Raw genomic sequence first — 21,044 nt, forward strand, 5'->3', positions numbered from 1 at the left:
GGTATGTAGTGCAGTGTTTCTCAGTGTGGTCCGCAAGCTATCTCAAGTGCTCCGCTAGCAGACGTGGTAAAATATAATATAGATGAGTTGTTTGCAATATTGAACCAACTTAGTATGTAAATCCAAACAGTTCTGCAACACTGCCTATGTAAGATATGCCAGTTTAAATCATATGAATCCTCTGACACAATAAACAAGGTGCAAAGACAATAAGCAAGCAGTGAGTAGACCTATTGTGTAATATACTGTTGAAGTAGGGTTTTTTTTAGCAAGGTGGAGCTTTTTTTTTTTTATTGGTTAAGTGGTCCTTGTTCTGAAAAAGAAACACTGTACTATACCGTATACCATAGCAGATGCTTTATGCTCCCCGTCTCATCTCACATGTTCCTCTCCTACCCCATAATGCATTGCTCCTCTGCCCACAGTCCTCCCTCCCTGCGGTCATTCACTCATTTAGCCTTATCTGGGTGTATTGATCACTGCTTTTGGAGCCTGGGTCCCCGAGGAGCCATACTTTCTATTTCCACTCCATACTTCCCCCTCTTCCTCTCCTCCCTCCTGCTGTCCATCCAAGAGCATTCCAACTCCCTGTAGAAAGAAGCCTGTTTGGCAGTGTGCTCATTCAATTAAGTTACAGCACAGGGAGTTGACATCTTTCCTTCAGTGCCACTTTCTCCCTTCAAGAGGCCCAGAGTGGCATACTTGAGTGTCCTTGCCTGGGGAAGTCCCCCTGGGCGTTGTGACAGTGCGTGGATTTACCACGGGGGCAGGTGCGCCTGTGAAATCTCCTGTGGCAGGGGTCATAGGTGAGAAGTGAAAAGGTGAAGGCTGCACCTGTGTCCACGTGGAGTTCCAGCATGCCAAAGGTCGACATTAGCTCCCTCTCCGAAACAGTTGTTGACCTTCTCCAGCCGTTTTTATGATTTATGCAAATCATAGTATACACGTAAACAAACACACAAATTCCAAACACCTGACAGTTGCCTGAAGACTAGTCTATTGACTCATGCATTAGTCAGGAGCTGCCCCAGGTTCATGCATACATTTGTTGTAAAGCTCATTTACCAAGGAGAGCACTCTGTAGACTTTATCCATGTATGCACGACTCCTCCTAGAGGTTGAGGGCTGTCACTACAACGGCACTCCTACTAAACAGTAGTTCTTTCAAATGAGGATTTGTTCAAGCCATTTGTTTTTCCATCAGTTTTTATACTTAATAAGACCCAAGTTTGGGGTTTGAGATCAATTCACAAGTGCAAAATCAGCTTTAGTTTTTTTTTCCAGAATTGACTAATGTTTTCACAAGTATTACAAAGAAATCCTTGATGTATAGAACCTGAAAAAGGGTTGTTGAAAGAATTTATTCAAGGTCTTTAGCCAGTGTCTCTAGATCAGAACATTGGGCAAACTGAGGGGGAAGATAATCGTCAGCCATTCTGTTTTGTTTCAATTGTTTATTGTATTTGTCTTTTTTAATTCTTATTTTTAGATACATTATTTATTCACTCTAGACACTAGATTTAGTCATAGCTTCTGTTAATAACCCTGCACATAGGCCTATCTAAAGGAAATGATCAAACATATTCAGGGAGTCTGGTTTTCATTCTGTTTATTGCAGGAGAGAACCTCAGCCTGTCCTCACAGTTCAGAATGTTACAGCTGCAAAGATCAGAGAAGTGACCAAATATAATTCAGTAAAATGAACATGGAGTATCATAAAAAAAATAAAACCAAAACAAAATCAGTGACGTCCGTGATGGGCCTTGCACACACACGTCAGGGTGTGTTGTGTGTGTGCGCTCGCATATACTCCTATAATGGCAAATCACTAATTTGTTATGTCTTTAAAAAAAAAACAATGAAGCCACACTTCCTTTACAATCCCCAATATTTTTATAAAGTTGAATATAAAACAAGTCATTTATCTATAAAATATATACATACAATATATACATATACATAAACACACAAATCCAAATATATATATCCACACACAATAGTGCAGAGGGTATATATACACACATCTGTGTGTACATGTATCTGTATGTATATTATGTATACATTTTTTACCTACATTAAACAAACAAACAAAACATTTCTCTTCAGTGTGTGTAAAGCACATACAATAAGAACAGGCAAAACATGACAAGGCTGTGGATCAAAAAGAAGTAGACAACACTTTGACAGACAGCTGAAGTATCTCAGGAACTTAGGGATGGAACTCAGGAACCTTATAGACTGACAGAAAGAATTTACTTGTGAACTCTAGACACTTTTTTAAGAACTAAATGCAACTATATGTATTAAGTTGTTTTTCCCAGCTATGAGGTTGTCAACAGTATGATTGTTCTATAACTGTTCTATAACTGTATATAAGAGAGATATCATAAATCTCTACAATTAATAAATTGTATATCAGAGAGAGAGAGAACAATTAATTTAAAAAAGGATTCCTAAAATAATCATCATCTTGACATTCCCCCACTCATCTACCCAAACGATTTGCTTGACCACTTGCCCCATCTAGGCCTAAATGCTGTGGAGCTTGATTTGTTTGCAGTTTGGTTACTGTGACAACCCCCCTAGAGTGATGTCAGTAGTGCCAAGGAGATCGTCCATCCTCCACTCTTTCAGCTTCCCCCCTCTTTCTTTCCCTCTAGACCACCCCGCACCCCTCCTGTCTGACTCAATCACTGCAATCTCTCCGCTAGGGACGTCACTCGCTCCTGGCTACTCCTCTCTGTCCACAGCTCACTTATCCCTCTCTCTCTCTCTCATCACCCCCCCCCCCCCTCCCTCTTAAGTTGTTCCTCTTCCCCTCCCCACCCCATCGGCTGGGTTTACTGGCTCTGAGGGTATGCTACACTGTAGGGGTGGATAGCTAAGTTAGCATTAGCATAAGCGTTGGCAGAAGCATCGGTTGCGCCGTTGCTGTCGTTCCCCTCGAAGCTCTTCTCCTCCAGGGGTTTGCCGATCCAGGCTCCGTAGCCGTGCTGGCCAAGCGCCTGGAAGAAGATCCCCTTGGCCTGCTGGAACGGCCCGGCGGCCATCTTGGCCTGAGCGTAAGAGGGCAGCGCCATCAGGTCCGCACGGCCGGCGCGACTGCACAGTTCCTGGAAGAGACGGAAGAGGCTGGACTTGGACACGCGCGACACTTCCAGCTTTGGTCTGGGGGGGGGGGGGGAGACAAAGGAGAGACAAAGGAGACAAAGTGAGACAAATGCATTTCATTCCACATAATTGGCTCCAAAGGCCCAATGTAACCACACACTCATCTATAACTATTATGGCAATATTGGAATATTGGAGAGAGCAAATCATGGGACAAATCAACATAAGGCGCAAGCACTGTAGCACAAGAGTGCCATCAGCGGAGAGCCGGCCATCCCTCACCCGTCCACTTTGCCCTTGGTCCCGTCCAACACCTCCACAGTCAGCTGGTCCGGCTGACTCCAGTTCACACTGGACTCCTTGGTTTTACCTGTGTGACGTGTGGAATCATACACGCTCACCCTCCCCACCTGACACACAAGGAAAGAGGGGAGGAGGGGGGGTTAAAAACTCCTTTGTTTGATCACTGTTTAGGATTGTGATTGTGTTGGCCTAGTTGATTGACATTTTCAATCAAAGAAATTAAACAAATCAATCGTTGAGAGATGTGTGAGTGTGAGGTGTCAAATGCACTCTGTTGGCTTAAAAAAATATGTTTATTTTCGGTTTCCGAACATTATTATTATTATTATTATTATTATTATAATAATCATCCTCCAAATAATCCAATAACCCCAAGCCCAGTCAGAGCGCTGGGTAGTATTTGTAGCTGAGAGGCGAGATAAGAGACTCCATCTTGAAAAGCACAATCAGCTTCAGATGTGTTCTCCCCTCTGGAGAGGATTCAGATGAAAGGCACTCGGACAGTTTGTTCCGTCGTTGAACTGGACCGACCCTGAGCCATGCGGGGACAGAACCGAACCCAGCCCAGCCCAAGGGGAACTAGGGGACAGAGCCCAGCCCAGCCCAAGGGGAACTAGGGGACAGAGCCCAGCCCAGCCCAGCCCAGCCCAGCCCAAGGGGAACTAGGGGACAGAGCCCAGCCCAGCCCAAGGGGAACTAGGGGACAGAGCTCAGCCCATCCCAGCCCAAGGGGAACTAGGGGACAGAGCCCAGCCCAGCCCAGCCCAAGGGGAACTAGGGGACAGAGCCCAGCCCAGCCCAAGGGGAACTAGGGGACAGAGCTCAGCCCATCCCAGCCCAAGGGGAACTAGGGGACAGAGCCCAGCCCAGCCCAGCCCAAGGGGAAGTAGGAGACTTCCGAATGCCACAGAGCAGGCCATGCTTTTTATCTAGTGTTTGATCCCACCGGTACTAGCATTATCAAATTAAACGGCAGTCTAATTTTATTCACATTAGCATTGTTGATTTCATTTTAAATGAGTCATTTGATGACTTATTATCCCTAATTGCTTAATATTGGTACGCATCGATCAGCTGCATTGATCAGCTATATCATCAAGTCAGATTATCGACCATTTTGTCAGCACAAGATCACAGCGGTGACACTGGTAGCATAATATGAAAGTGGACACCATTATCAGTGAAACTGCAATAATATATTGTAGGCTTGTATGGTTAATAGAGAAGACCCTTACAAAAATACCATAATCTTTAGTGTGCGTGCATGTGTGTGTGTTTGTGTTAAACAGACAAATTGTCTCCAAAAGGCGTGTGTGTGTGTGTGTGTACCTCTGGATGGTTTAAAGTGTATTGTGGAGGGAGGTTCTTCAGGAACGCATCATTGTCTCTGGCCAATCGGCAACAGACTGCTCTGGTCAGGTGACCATGGCTGTACAAGTATCCTAAATAGAGAGGGTAAAGCTTAATTATAACTTCATGCATGCGCTCGTATTCTCCTTGAAATAGCTATACAACAAGTCAGGCCTCATTCACTTGTTAGCAATACCTCCAGCAACAGCAACACATGCAATACATTTGTAGCAAGACATGCCATTATTCGCTCAACCAAAGCATCTCCACATTAGACTCGCTGCTTTGTTCTCTTAACTACGGAGTCTGCATCATACGGGTCACCCACTGTTATCATGTTTAAGTTTGAATCGCGAGACCACAGACCTGCTCTTCAAGAGAACCCATGCACACAGAGACAAGGTAGGAACGGTAATAACACCAGCATTTCAACAGATCTCTCCATGTCAAGGGTAGATTGCACAAACACAGCACTCTCACAATCACCAAATTAAAACTACAGTTTACAGTGAGGGCACACAAAGCTACTTGTTACGCTAGCATACTGTGGTGATAGCCTTCTCCCATTTAGAACTAGCTAGGTTGGATTCTTTCACATAAAGCTAGTTATAACTTACTGCCATTTAGAACTAACTATGTTGGATTCTTTCACATAAAGCTAGTTATACATTGCTGCCATTTAGAACTAACTAGGTTGGATTCTTTCACATAAAGCTAGTTATAACTGGCTGCCATTTAGAGCTAGGGCGTATTTTTCCACTCAAAGCTAGTTATAACTGGCTGCCATTTAGAGCTAGGGGGTATTTTTCCACTCAAAGCTAGTTATAACTAGCTGCCATTTAGAGCTAGGGGGTATTTTTCCACTCAAAGCTAGTTATAACTGGCTGCCATTTACCGCTAGGGGGTATTTTTCCACTCAAAGCTAGTTATAACTAGCTGCCATTTAGAGCTAGGGGGTATTTTTCCACTCAAAGCTAGTTATAACTAGCTGCCATTTAGCGCTAGGGGGTATTTTTCCACTCAAAGCTAGCTATATCTAGCTGCCATTTAGAGCTAGGGGGTATTTTTCCACTCAAAGCTAGCTGGTGAGCTGCCGAGCGGTGGCTGTGTGGGGCGGCTGGCCCGTGGCCTCACCCAGGGTGATGGAGCTCAGGTAGATGGGGTGCAGGAAGTGCGAGAGCAGCGCCCCCTGCAGGCCCAGCACGTTCCAGCGCAGGATCTTGTCGCTGCAGCTCATGGTGCGCAGACGCTCGCCATGCTGGATGCCGTCCCACGTGGGCACGATGGTGCTCGACTCCACCGGGATGGTGCCCTCACCTGCCACGGAGAGAGAGAGAGAGAAAGAGAGGGAGAGAGAGAGAGGGAGAGGGAGAGAGGGAGGGAGAGAGAGACAGATTATTATAATTATTTATTTTCATTTCATTTCCTTCTTATTACTATTATTTAATCAGCATTGTTTTGTTTATCTTATATATTTATGTACTTAATCTGTATACATGGTTTGACAACACAGGCACTCTTGTCATGTCAATAAAGCTTATTTGAATTTGACAGAGACAGAGACAGAGACAGAGAGAGACAGAGAGGGAGAGAGAGAGAGAGAGAGAGAGAGAGACACTCCTTTATTTGATCACTGTTTATCACATTGATAATGTATCAATGAGCAAGAGAGACAGACAAAATAGAGGGAAACGACACACTAGCAGAGTGATGGTGGAGGAAAAGAAAGAACAGCAAAGAGACAGAGAAACGAGTGAACATGATACACTAAATGACTGGCTATGTTCAAACCACAAAATTAGATCAATTTTCACACCTCCATACAAATCAATACCCAGAGCTGTGTGCGAGTGTGTGTGTGTGACTGTGTTTGTGTGTGTGAGAGTGTGTGTGTGTGTGACTGTGTGTGTGTGGCTTTCCTGCTGCTGTGGTTTGTGTATTTCCTCATGAAACACACAAACTGCACCCCAGAGGTTTCCTCACACACATCTGTTGTGCTCGCCCCCTGTGGCACAGGACATTAGCATGGAAGGACAACTGTGTGTGTGTGTGTGTGTGTGTGTGTGGCTTTCCTGCTGCTGTGAGGACATTAGCATGGAAGGACATGGATGGAGGTGGCGCTAGCTCACCGTTCTCCACTTTGGTGCGCAGCTTGCCCTGCTTGCCGTTCTCGAAGAGGGGCATGTGACCAGAGCCTGCCTCTGTGGCCGACTCGCTGCACGACTTGTCAAACAACGCCCCGTCACCACATGGAGCCGTGCTGAGAGAGAGAGAGAGAGAGAGAGAGAGAGAGAGAGAGAGAGAGAGAGGGAGGAGAGAGAGAGGGGGGGGAGAGAGAGAGAGAGAGAGAGAGAGAAAGAGGGGGAGAGAGAGAGAGAAAGAAAGAAAGAAAAGATCTTATGATTTAAGCTGAAATACATGGGTAACCACATAACCTGTTCCATGTTATCTGATTGGATGATCATCAAAATTTCCCTACTGATAGATTAAAGTTCTTTAGAAAAAAAAGGTTGGCCAATATTAATGGGAACATGGCAGAAGCACAATACTTAGGATCACTGCCCTGCAACATTGCTCATGAAGTTGTCTTGTGCTCATCAGCTTGAGAGGGCATGCAATGTGGTCACTCAAAGTGACTGGGGCTCAAAGCATGGCGGTAGTTTCATATAGTTGTGTGTGTCTGCGTGTCCAGGCAGGTACTCACCTGATGTACAGGTGAAAGGTGATGTCAGGCTTGATTTGGAGCTTATTGTCCTCTGCCACGTCAAATATGCTCTCCTCTGATCCGTCCAGGTGCTTCAGCAACTCACTGTAGAGAAACCTGAGAGCGCAAGAGAGAGGAGAGAGAGGAGAGATGAGAGAGAAGAGAGGAGAGAGAGGAGAGAAGAGAGAAGAGATGAGAGGAGAGAGAGAGAGAGAGAGAGAGGAGAGAGAAGAGAGAGAGAGGAGAGGAGAGAGATAGGAGAGAGAAGAGAGAGAGAGGAGAGGAGAGAGAGAGAAGAGGAGAGAGAGAGAGGAGAGAGAGAGAGAGAGATGCTGATCTACTGTACTGCAGGAAGTGGATTATCTTTCCTCCATCAGGCCAACACTGCAACATGACACCCATGCTGCTAATTCAGCTACGTGGCAAGATGGAGGAGCAGAGGGGCAAGATGGAGGAGCAGAGGGGCAAGATGGAGGAGCAGAGGGGCAAGATGGAGGAGCAGAGGGGCAAGAGCAGACGATGGAGAGGAGGGTGGGGGAGGAGGGCCACATAGATACCTGATAAACCCTCGTCTGGAAATGATTTCTGCATGGCAGTCATTAACCGTGTCCCCTTTAAGACTCAGCTCCTCGCCTTTAACACAGCGATTCCCTGCACAGAAGAAAGGCACTGTTAGGTCTTCTTCCCCATGTGGTTTGGGGTTTTGGGGGTGGAAAAAGCCAAATGACATCAAAGAGTTACAGTACCCTCCAGAATTATTGCACCTCTACTAAAGTTGACAAAGCCGGGATAAACACTAATCTGTTGGTGATTTATTGTAATCTCACAATGAAAACAATTAGGAGAAATCCAACCTTGAAGGGAAGCGAAATATCAAAGAAATTAATATTTTTTAACGAAAACACAATTAATGCGGTTTGATTTTGTGGATTTTGCAACAACACGGCAACAAATACAGGTTTGCAGTGGCTATTCAAAACAACGAAAAAAAATGACACACTTCGAACAGCCCAGGCTGCTTTGGACAAAACAAACAACAATTCCGACTGCATGGTCACAAATTGAAACGAGCAATAATGGTCCTGAATGTAAGGACGTTTTAGAAAGCCACACAAGCATGATCAGCTACAGACCAGTCAAATTTCATATGATGATACATCATTCCACAAAATGGTTTGTCTTCTCTCTCAAGTTACTCAACAGGGTAAATAGTCTCAACAGGGTAAATAGTCTCAACAGGGTAAATAGTCTTAACTCAAAGCTTTGGGCTCATGTCATTTGGATCAGCTACAGACAACGAGAGGCAGATGTCACTTATAGGCTACAAGAGATTGTTTTCACATCGTTGCAAATTTCATATGATGAATTTCATATGATGAATGATCATTCCACAAAATGGTTTGTCTTCTCCATCAAGTTATTCAATAGGCTAAATCAGTGTTTCCCAAAGAATTTATCCCAACAATTGCTAATTAGGGCCCGAGCACCGAAGGGCGCAAGGCCCTATTGTTTTTGTAAGGATTATTATTCTGTATTATTATTGTTATTCCACTTTTTTGCTTTCCTGTTTTTGAGGTGGTTAACATGGTCAAAAACTCTTGAAATTTGGCACACACGTCAGGTGTCACGCATCGCAGTTAGGTTCAAGAGCTTGACCCCGGGCGTGGCCCAGGGACTCGCTAGCGCCCCCTTAGGTGACTGATCCCGTGGTTGGCAAATATTTTGAGGTGGTTAACATAATCGAAAAGTCTTGAAATTTGGCACACACATCAGGTGTCACACAAAGCAGCTAGGTAAAAAAGCTTGGCCCCGGGCATGGCCCAGAGACTCGCTAGCGCCCCCTTACGCCCCCTTAGATGACTGATCCCGTGGTGGGCATATACTTTCAGTTACACACACCAAATTTGGTAGGTGTCTGTATCTCCCCAAGATGAACGACTTTCGTATGTACAATGCATTAGCCACGCCCACAGGAAGTGAGGTAATTGAGATTTTGTGCGTTGTGGACATGATAAATTTTAACGTACTCCCCCTAGACGGTTGATCCGATTCATGTCAAAGTTGGTATACATGATGCCGAGATGTTCCTGATTATAAATTGTGAAGGTTTTTTTTGATATGTTGTAATTTGACGAAATGGCGAAATTATTAATTTTAATACCCTTCCACATAAACAATAAATGTGTCATAATTCACCATGCATGGCTTGAAATGTTTTAAATTTCACAGGTCATTGAAGGCCATGTTAATGATAATATTCACATGCCCATAATGCATGTTTGGCATAGCGCCACCAACTGGCAACAGAAAGAATGACAATTATACTGATGCCACATGATCAATTTGAACATACTCCTCCTAGACGGTTTGTCAGATTCATTTGAAATTTGGCAAACATTATGCCAAGATGTCGCTGATGTTAAATTGTGAAGGGATTTTTGATAAATTATATATTTGATATGATTTTAATATCTCACCACATAAACAGTAAATGTGTCATAAATCACAGTGCATTGAATGAATGGTCTGAAACTTTTCAGGTTAATAGATATCATGATTATGATGATATCCAGACACCCAATGGGCCTGCCTGGCATAGCGCCACCACCTGGCCAAGGAGGAAATGTGTCAGAAATGGACAATGCCTTAAGTGATTGATCTGAAACTTTATAACATATCAGATATCATTATTGTGATAATATTCACATTTGTAATTCACAGGCCTAGCATAGCGCCACCTTCTGGCCAAGCAGGAAATGTGCCAGAAATGCTCTATGCTTTGAATCAATGGTCTGAAACTTTTCAGGTTAATAGATATTATGATTATGATGATATCCAGACACCCAATGGGCCTGCCTGGCATAGCGCCACCACCTGGTCAAGCAGTAAATGTGCCAGAAATGGACAATGCCTTAAGTTATTGATCTGAAAGTTTACAAACATTTAGGATATCATTATTGTGATGATATTCACATGTGTAATTTTCATGCCTAACATAGCGCCACGATCTGGCCAACCAAAAAGTGTATCAGAAATGTTCTTTGCTTAAAATGAATGGTCTGAAATTTCTCAGGTTAATATATATTATGATTATGATGACACGCAATGGGCCTGCCTTGCATTACGCCCCCACCTGGCCAAGCGAGTAAATGTGGCAGAAAATAAAATACAAAAACAAATACAAAAACAAATAGCACACGCATCAAATATGTACATTTCACAAACGCACCACGTCGGTGCTTTGTTGGATTCCGACATGACACGGGTTGCGGCCCGCAGGTGCTCGGGCCCGCCATTGCCGCTTGCGGCTATATTTATTATTATTATTGTTATTCCACTTTTTTGCTTTCCTGTTTTTGAGGTGGTTAACATGGTCGAAACCTCTTGAAATTTGGCACACACGTCAGGTGTCATGCATCGCAGTTAGGTACAAGAGCTTGACCCCGGGCGTGGCCCAGGGACTCGCTAGCGCCCCCTTAGGTGACTGATCCCGTGGTTGGCAAATATTTTGAGGTGGTTAACATAATCGAAAACGCATGAAATTTAGCACACACATCAAGTGGTACAGTGAATAGACAGGGATAAAAGCTTGGCACCGGGCGTTGCCCAGGAACTCCTTAGCGCCCCCTTATGTCACAGTGACTTGTGGTTGGCATATAGTTTTAGATACACACACCAAATTTGGTGGGTGTATGTAACTCCCAAAAACAAACAACTTTTGTATTAACATGCCATTAGCCACGCCCACAGGAAGTGAGGTAATTGAGATTTTGTGCGTTGTGGACATGATCAAATTTAACATACTCCTCCTAGACGGTTGATCCGATTCATGTCAAAGTTGGTATACATGACGCCGAGATGTTCCTGATTATAAATTGTGAAGCTTTTTTTTGATAAGTTGTAATTTGACGAAATGGCGAAATTATTCATTTTAATACCCTTCCACATAAACAATAAATGTGTCATAATTGACCATGCATGGCTTGAAATGTTTTAAATTTCATAGGTCATTGAAGACCATGTTAATGATAATATTCACATGCCCATAATGCATGTTTGGCATAGCGCCACCAACTGGCAACAGAAAGAATGACAATTATACTGATGTCACTTGATCAATTTGAACATACTCCTCCTAGACGGTTTTGCAGATTCATTTGAAATTTGGCAAACATTATGCCAAGATGTCGCTGATGTTAAATTGTGAATGGATTTTTGAATGTTTTAATATATTTTATATGATTTTAATATCTCAACACATAAACAGGAAATGTGTCATAAATCACAGTGCATTGAATGAATGGTCTGAAACTTTTCAGGTTAATAGATATCATGATTATAATGATATCCAGACACCCAATGGGCCTGCCTGGCATAGCGCCACCACCTGGCCAAGCAGGAAATGTGCCAGAAATGGACAATGCCTTAAGTGATTGATCTGAAACTTTAAAACATATCAGATATCATTATTGTGATGATATTTACATTCGTAATTCACAGGCCTAGCATAGCGCCACCATCTGGCCAAGCAGGAAATGTGCCAGAAATGCTCTATGCCTTGAATAAATGGTCTGAAACTTCTCATGTTAATAGATATTATGATTATGATGATATCCAGACACCCAATGGGCCTGCCTGGCATAGCGCCACCACCTGGTCAAGCAGGAAATGTGCCAGAAATGGACAATGCCTTAAGTGATTGATCTGAAAGTTTACAAAAAAGTTGGATATCATTATTGTGATGATATTCACATGTGTAATTTCCATGCCTAACATAGCGCCACCATCTGGCCATCCAAAAAGTGTATCAGAAATGTTCTTTGCTTAAAATGAATGGTCTGAAATTTCTCAGGTTAATATATATTATGATTATGATGACAACCAATGGGCCTGCCTTGCATTGCGCCCCCACCTGGCAAGGAAGTACATGTGGCAGAAAATAAAATACAAAAACAAATAGCACACGCATGAAATATGTACATTTCACAAACGCACCACGTCGGTGCTTTGTTGGATTCCGACATGTCACAGGTTGCGGCCCGCAGGTGCTCGGGCCCGCCATTGCCGCTTGCGGCTATATTTAGGGCCCGAGCACCGAAGGGCGCAAGGCCCTATTGTTTTTGTAAGGATTATTATTATTATTATTATTATTATTATTATTATTATTAGGGCCCGAGCACCGAAGGGCGCAAGGCCCTATTGTTTTTGTAAGGATTATTATTATTAGGGCCCGAGCACCGAAGGGCGCAAGGCCCTATTGTTTTTGTAAGGATTATTATTATTATTATTATTATTATTATTATTATTATTATTATTATTGTTATTCCACTTTTTTGCTTTCCTGTTTTTGAGGTGGTTAACATGGTCGAAATCTCTTGAAATTTGGCACACACGTCAGGTGTCACGCATCGCAGTTAGGTACAAGAGCTTGACCCAGGGTGTGGCCCAGGGACTCGCTAGCGCCCCCTTAGGTGACTGATTCCGTGGTTGGCATATATTTTGAGGTGGTTAACATGGTCGAAAACACATGAAATTTAGCACACACATCAAGTGGTACAGTGAATAGACAGGGATAAAAGCTTGGCACCGGGCGTTGCCCAGGAACTCCATAGCGCCCCCTTACGTCACAGTGACTTGTGGTTGGCATATAGTTTTAGATACACACACCAAATTTGGTGGGTGTATGTAACTCCCAAAAACAAACAAGTTTTGTATTAACATGCCATTAGCCACGCCCACCGGAAGTGAGGTAATTGAGATTTTGTGCGTTGTGGACATGATTCATTTTAACGTACTCCTCCTAGACGGTTGATCCGATTCATGTCAAAGTTGGTATACATGACGCCGAGATGTTCCTGATTCTAAATTGTGAAGCCTTTTTTTGATATGTTGTAATTTGACAAAATTGCGAAATTGTTAATTTTAATACCGTTCCACACAAACAATAAATGTGTCATAATTCACCATGCATGGCTTGAAATGTTTTAAATTTCACAGGTCATTAAAGACCATGTTAATGATAATATTCACATGCCCATAATGCATGTTTGGCATAGCGCCACCAACTGGCAACAGAAAGAATGGCAATTATGCTGATTTCACATGATCAATTTGAACATACTCCTCCTAGACGGTTTGTCAGATTCATTTGAAATTTGGCAAACATTATGCCAAGATGTTGCTGATGTTAAATTGTGAATGGATTTTTGAATGTTGTAATATATTTGATATGATTTTAATATCTCACCACATAAACAGGAAATGTGTCATAAATCACAGTGCATTGAATGAATGGTCTGAAACTTCTCAGGTTAATAGATATCATGATTATGATGATATCCAGACACCCAATGGGCCTGCCTGGCATAGCGCCACCACCTGGCCAAGCAGGAAATGTGCCAGAAATGGAAAATGCCTTAAGTGATTGATCTGAAACTTTATTAAATATTGGATATCATTATTGTGAGAATATTCACATGCGTAATTCACAGGCCTAGCATAGCGCCACCATCTGGCCAAGCAGGAAATGTGCCAGAAATGCTCTATGCTTTGAATAAATGGTCTGAAACTTCTCAGGTTAATAGATATTATGATTATGATGATATCCAGACACCCAATGGGCCTGCCTGGCATAGCGCCACCACCTGGTCGAGCAGGAAATCTGCCAGAAATGGACAATGCCGTAAGTGATTGGTCTGAAAGTTTACAAACATTTTGGATATCATTATTGTGATGATATTCACATGGGTAATTTCAATGCCTAACATAGCGCCACCATCTGGCCAACCAACAAGTGTATCAGAAATGTTCTTTGCTTAAAATGAATGGTCTGAAATTTCTCAGGTTAATATATATTATGATGATGACACCCAATGGGCCTGCCTGTCATAGCGCCACCACCTGGCCAAGCAAGTACTTGTGGCAGAAAATAAAATACAAAAACAAGTAGCACACGCATCAAATATTTACATTTCACAAATGCACCATGTCGGTGCTTTGTTGGATTCCGACATGTAACGGGTTGCGGCCCGCAGGTGCTCGGGCCCGCCATTGCCGCTTGCGGCTATATTTGTTAATGTTTTCTTTAAACGTGCATGTAGGTAGTTGAGATACAAGGAGAGGCTGTGCGAAGGTGCACATAGCTCTACTATAAACTAATTCCATCCCATTTAAATAGTACAACATGGAAAATCATTGTGTGGTGGTCAGTGTTGATATTGTGGTGGGCCGCCACAAATAAGTCAATGTATGGGAAACACTGCTGAATATATAGCCTTGACTCAAAACAGCTGTTAGGCTTATGTCATTTTGATCTGTAAAAAATGTCACATACAGCCAGGCTTAAATTCTGCTCACTGCACATTTATTATATTATAATATAATAATCAGTATTCATTACTGAATGCTGCTCACTGCACATTTATTATATTATAATATAATAATCAGTATTCATTACTGAATGCTTGTAGCTGGAATTCTGTTATTCCCCCTCATGCTTTGTCACAGCAGGCCTACCTGCTGATTGGACGGGCACTGCACTAGTCTCATGAATGCAGACCTCTGTAGTGTGTGTGTGTGTGTGTGTGTGTGTGTGTGTGTGTGTTACCTGTCCCCAGACTGACAACTGTCCCCAGGGTGTCACCCTTCCGCATGACGATGGTGGCCAGGATCTTCCTACCCAGAAGGCTGTGCTGTATGCGGGCTGTGAGTGCGTTGAAGCGCTGGTGGCTCAGCATGGCGATCTGATCATGGAGGGTGCTGCCTGTGACGGGCAGCTGAGGGGGGGGGGGGAAAGAAAGAAAGACAGGTTTTCCTCATTGCTGTGAGACTCGGTTTTAGTGGGCTTCTTAAACAACCCCGCCCTCAGTGACCACCACTGAATGTTCATTAGGCGCCTTACCTACCTCACACAGAGCGCAAATTAAGACTTCATCAGAGGCACTGCAGTGTGCAGCGCTGTGTGTGTGTGTCTGAGATGGACATATAACACAAATTACACAAGGCAAACACATCAGCCAAACCATCAGCCACAAAGCGCCTCTGATGCGTCTCAATTATACAACACTAAATGACATGGTGGGATGCTCACGGAGAGCTGAACGATCACTCCAGGGCCTCTGCGCAGTTTGTGCTCACTTCCTGACGGGGGTGGACAGAACTCAAGTGTCGCAGGCATCTAATAGCCTCCAAAGGCCACATTACATAAACCATATTACTTGAAATGACGATGAGCATGATAGAAGTGATTGTATGGCGACACAATAGCTCACAAAGTTTTGAACTGTCGCTGATAAAAAAAAAAAAAAAAAAACAACTCCAGTCTACTCAACTTGGTAGATGGGAATCAAACTCAATTAGCCTGGATTGATCTTCTCGTTTTTTTTTCTTTTTGGAGACAAACGCTTTTCAAATGGGAAATGGAAGGCCACCGTGGGACTTGGGCGGCTTTTCTTCTCTATTCGAGCCACTTCCGGCCATCTCAATGCATCAGCGTTTGTTTTTGGTCCCTGGCGGCTCGGCTTTGAGCTGCCCAAAAAGCCCCGCGTTTGATTGATCACCCTCAGTGGTTGCTTACAAGCCTTAATTACCAACTGCCATATACCAATTACATCTGCAGGTGATTGATGGGTCATTCTTTTCAACCATCAAGGTAATTCAAGTTTGAGGTAAACAATAAACTGTGTGTGTGCGCGAGTATGTGTGTGTCTGTGTAGGAATGCAAATGTGTGTATGCACATGTAGAGGTGCATGTGTGTGCGTGACTGTGTACAGAAGTGACTGTGTGTCTGTGTCTGTGTGTGTGTGTGTGTGTGTGTGTGTGTGTGTAGGAATGCAAATGTGTGTATGCACATGCACATGTAGAAGTGCATGTGTGTGCGTGACTGTGTACAGAAGTGACTGTGTACAGAAGTGACTGTGTGTGTGTGTGTGTGTCTGTGTGTGTGTGTGTGTGTGTGTGTGTGTGTACCTCGGAAGTAATCTCTCCAGTGCGTGCTGCTTTCTCAGCCTCTCCAATGAGCACCCGTAGTGCGGCGTCGGCCGCCTCCTGCTTGCCCTGCTTCTTGTTGCTCGCGCACACCGGAGGGAACCAGCGGCCTCCCAGCTTGGCCTGATACGTGAACCTGAGGGAGAGAGGGAGGGAGAGAGAGAAGGAGAGAGGGAGAGAGGGAGGGAGAGAGAGGGAGGGAGAGGGAGGGAGGGAGAGAGGAGGGGGAGAGGGAGGGAGAGGGAGGGAGAGAGAGAAGGAGAGAGGGAGAGAGGGAGGGAGGGAGAGGGAGGGAGGGAGAGAGGAGGGGGAGAGGGAGGGAGAGGGAGGGAGAGAGAGAGAGAGAGAGAGGGAGAGAGGAAGAGGGAGAAAAATTAGGTTAGGAACAAAAACATCCTTGATGGCATGGTTTGTGGTTTGAAAATATATAATATACTCTGCGTGTGTGCATGAAACGATTTGAGTGTGAGAGAGTGTGTGTGTGTGTAATGAGTTATGAACATCCCGCTGAGATTATGATGAGGGTTTGAGGTCCTCCACGCAACATTACCACTTCTGATAACTGGAGCATGGGGGTGGGCACAGACCAGTTTAGCTTCTTGTGAGTTGCTGCGAGCGCTGGCGCCCCCCTCAGGTCTTGTGCTGTAAGTGCACGGGCAGCACAGACCTGGCTGGACTAACCATGGGGTCAAGATTTGGTGGGTTAACTTCAGCCAATTAGATGGCATTCGGCTGCTGACATTTTTGAAAACATGGCGTTACATGGTTGCCACTTCCGGCACCAGTTTTTACATGCTGATTGGTAGAAGACAGCTCATGCACGAGTTTAGTGTTGGCCACGAGCGTCCTCGCGCGTCCATATTGGTTAAGCATTTCTGGAAGACGACAAATAAAACGACTGCCTTCTTGGATTAAGCTAAAAAAAAGACTAAATGTCATATTAGGTTACTATTATTTGCATTATTGCATCATTGTGGGTTGACAAGGCTGTAGTTCCTACCTGTTCTACATGACAACGCAGCGTTGGGATCATGTAACCTATGTCTCCCCTTGATTTAAAACAAAATAAATGTCTATGACTTTAGTTTGCTTTCTATGCATTTGATTTAAATGGTCAGGCTGCCAGTCAAGGACAAAGCCAAATATCTAACGAGCCTGTCTGTCCCCTTTACTAATAGCCTAGATAGCGTCAAAGGAAAGTTTCTGATCATGACAACAGTTGCAGACTCTTGAAATGCCTGGCTGCTCGAACCACAATACACCTGAGGGATGTGCGCTTCTATCGATAAGTTTGTGTTGGCATCCTTTTGTCTGCCTGCAAATAGGTTTAACAAGCTGAAAATTCACACTGGGTGCAACAAAAATCCCAGCTATTATAGTCATTTTTGTTGGATAGCCTACATATTGCGCACTTAATAGCTTAATACAGCCAGTGCAAAGCATTTAGGGATCATTATTTGTGTAGCCTAAAGTGAATCCTTAGTCAACATTGACTCACCATTATTATTATATTATGAACATCACATTATAGGATTTCGAGACGAGGGGCAAACTTCAACACCACCATCCTCAAAATGTTATCCCAACCAATGAAATACATTTGCGCCTATAACGAGCGTAGGTGAAGCGCGTTCCCGAACAACTTCTTTTCCTCTGAGGGAATGTCCAATCTTCATCAACGACACCTTTATATCTCACGTTGTCTCCATCTGTAACGTGGAACCCTGATTGGCTAATTCTAGCTGGTGTCGGAAACGAGCACCCATGAACAGGGGAGTCGCCAGCAGTTGAAAACATTCGGGGCTTAGCCATTGAGTCTAACTCTAAACGGTTCTCATAATCGCCCTTTTGTCTGCCCTTCCTGCTTCCAACTCTAGCCTCATTTGTACCACCTTGATTGCAGGGAGAATGAATCATTGAATACTCACTAATTTGAATCTACAAAAGGCAAAGTACCTAAGTAGCCTAGATAGGCTATCACTGTTTGGCCAGCACTGTTTGGCCATCACTGTTTGGCCATCACTGTTTGGCCAGCTCCAAACTGTAGGCAAGTGAGTGCAGGGGAGGCTGATAACAAACCTGAACTTGTGGCCACGACAACAGCATAACTCCACCACCTCCTTGTGGCCTACACGACAACAGCATAACTCCACCACCTCCTTGTGGCCTACACGACAACAGCATAACTCCACCACCTCCTTGTCCTTGTTGCCTTTATGATTTCCTTTCTGATAACTTTCTTATACAAAATAGGAAATGCAAACAATGACATGCCCAACCCTGGAACTGACTGACTGTAACTCTCTCTCTCCCATGCGTGCGCGCGCTCTAAGTAGCCTACGTTCCACATTATGTTTTATGGTAAGGTAACATTCAAGTCCTGCTGCATGGAGGAGAGTGAGAGGAAATCCATGCATGTCCTGTTTTCTGTTTGATAAACAGGTCCATCCCATCTCACAGTTTCAATGCACCATCAGAATAATGGTTTCATATTTGTTAGTCAACTTTGCAAAATACATTCGGGGCTACACTCAAAACATTGAGGGCTGAAACCCTGACAAAATCGGCTGCCGACGCCCCTGCCCATGAAACGCCATGTTCATAAAAGATGGCTGTGGTCAATTTCAGACTTTGAAGCATGGGCCATTGAAATGAATAGGGGCGGGACATAGTCACTCTCTCCAGTTATATATACTAGTGCAGTGCCCGTTCAAACATGCCATTCCTGAAGAAAACCCGTAGCTCAATTACATGCCCACAGGTATGCCTGCTTTAAAAATAGGATGATAGGGAAACATCATTCCAGCTAAGCATTCAATAATGAATACTGAATATTATAATATATTAGCCTATAATTAATGTGGTCTCTAATAAATTTAGGCATGGCTGCATGTGACATTTCTACAGATCAGAATGACATAATGACAACTGTTTTGAGTAAAGGCTAAATGTGTATAGCTTACTGAATAACTTCCTAATGCTATTCGAAGCTTGCACATACTTTTATTTTGAGTGGTCACTTTAATGGCGTGATAAGTGCCGTCACTCAGTCTGCAACTTGTCTAACGTTAGCTATGTGGCATTAGCCTATCGCACGTTTCAATTTGGGACCTTGCAGTCGGAATTGTCGTTTTAGTCAAAGTCTCTTGAAAGTCCAAAGTAGCCTGGGCTATTCGAGTGGTCACTACATACCCGTGTTTGTTGGCGTGTTGTTGCAAGTAATCATTTTATGCAAGCAAACTGCATACAGGGAGTCTTTATTGTTGAGGTCAGGCATGATAATCATCTTGCATCTTAACCCACAAGCGGTTCCCGAGTAATCTGATTAAATTGCGACTGACTATCATCAAAGTGAGACCTAGCAGAGCCCGTTCTCTGGACCTAGCTACTGTCAGTACACGATCCATGGGGTGGAGCTCCCCTTAAACTGGTCCCCTTGGAAACAGTGCAGTGCAGCGATAAACGTCCTACGTAAATAAGCATATTTTGAAATATGCATTCAAAAATCTTCAAAATCGAGAGTGCACACCTTTGTGCCACGCGCGAGCCACATACGAAATCTTAGGTCAGTCTGACAAACGGTCAGCGAGATATGCGTGCGCCACACACACACACACACACACACACACACACACACACACACACACACACACACACACACACACACACACACACACACACACACACACACACACACACACACACACACACACACACACACACACACACACACACACACACACACACACACACACACACACACACACACACACACACACACACACACACACACACACACACACACACACACACACACACACAGACGCTTCTTGCTTTATAGATAGATAATACCTCCATGGGACTAACTCATTAGCACATCATGCACACCTGGAGAGGGTGTCTGTCTACAAAGGGGGGTTGTTCTATCTGTTAGGGCACAGCTCCTCTTCTCTGTGTGTGTGTGTGTGTGTGTGTATGTATGTGTGTGTGTGTGTTCTATCTGTTAGGGCACAGCTCCTCTTCTCTGTGTGTGTGTGTGTGTTCTATCTGTTAGGGCACAGCTCCTCTTCTCTGTGTGTGTGTGTGTGTGTGTGTGTGTGTGTTCTATCTGTTAGGGCACAGCTCCTCTTCTCTGTGTGTGTGTGTGTGTGTGTGTGTTCTATCTGTTAGGGCACAGCTCCTCTTCTCTGTGTGTGTGTGTGTGTGTGTGTTCTATCTGTTAGGGCACAGCTCCTCTTCTCTGTGTGTGTGTGTGTGTGTGTTCTATCTGTTAGGGCACAGCTCCTCTTCTCTGTGTGTGTGTGTGTGTTCTATCCAGGGCCTGAAGTTAACTTTTTTGGCCACCAGCCACTGTGGCAGGTGAATTTTGAAATCCACCTGCCACAGTGGTTTTTTACCAGCCAAAATTATTTTGTGTCCAAAATAAAGGTGAACGACTCAGAAAATGCATAAGAATGGTTCTTGAACTTGTACAGAATAAACATTACAGTATTCAAGTAAAAGTAAAAAAGTACTTTGTTAATAAATTACTCAAGTAGGCCTAACAAGTTACTTTTTTGTAGGCCTACATTTTTATATTTTTGATGGACC

General features: G+C 43.9%; 1 protein-coding gene across 2 annotated transcripts in view; it reads right to left on the reverse strand.

Annotated features, from left to right (window-relative positions):
* Positions 1 to 1,592: 1,592 nt before the first annotated feature.
* The window catches only part of adar (adenosine deaminase RNA specific), a 35,715-nt gene continuing 16,263 nt past the window's right edge, over positions 1,593 to 21,044 (reverse strand). For both annotated transcript variants that reach the window (XM_076279766.1, XM_076279767.1), the window contains exons 7-15: positions 16,437 to 16,590; positions 15,075 to 15,243; positions 8,026 to 8,119; positions 7,469 to 7,585; positions 6,894 to 7,024; positions 5,899 to 6,081; positions 4,744 to 4,856; positions 3,394 to 3,521; positions 1,593 to 3,168 (exon numbers count right to left, since the gene is read on the reverse strand). In XM_076279766.1, the coding sequence (XP_076135881.1) occupies positions 2,841 to 3,168; positions 3,394 to 3,521; positions 4,744 to 4,856; positions 5,899 to 6,081; positions 6,894 to 7,024; positions 7,469 to 7,585; positions 8,026 to 8,119; positions 15,075 to 15,243; positions 16,437 to 16,590 (1,417 nt within the window). In that variant the 3' untranslated portion in view covers positions 1,593 to 2,840. The remainder of the gene's footprint in view (positions 3,169 to 3,393; positions 3,522 to 4,743; positions 4,857 to 5,898; positions 6,082 to 6,893; positions 7,025 to 7,468; positions 7,586 to 8,025; positions 8,120 to 15,074; positions 15,244 to 16,436; positions 16,591 to 21,044) is intronic.

Source organism: Alosa pseudoharengus, unplaced genomic scaffold (genome assembly GCF_046254945.1).
Source record: "Alosa pseudoharengus isolate Yale_2024_CS ecotype anadromous, Long Island Sound unplaced genomic scaffold, YU_APseudo_1.1 YU_APseudo_1.1_scf_12, whole genome shotgun sequence".
NCBI classification, from domain to species: Eukaryota; Metazoa; Chordata; class Actinopteri; order Clupeiformes; family Clupeidae; genus Alosa; species Alosa pseudoharengus.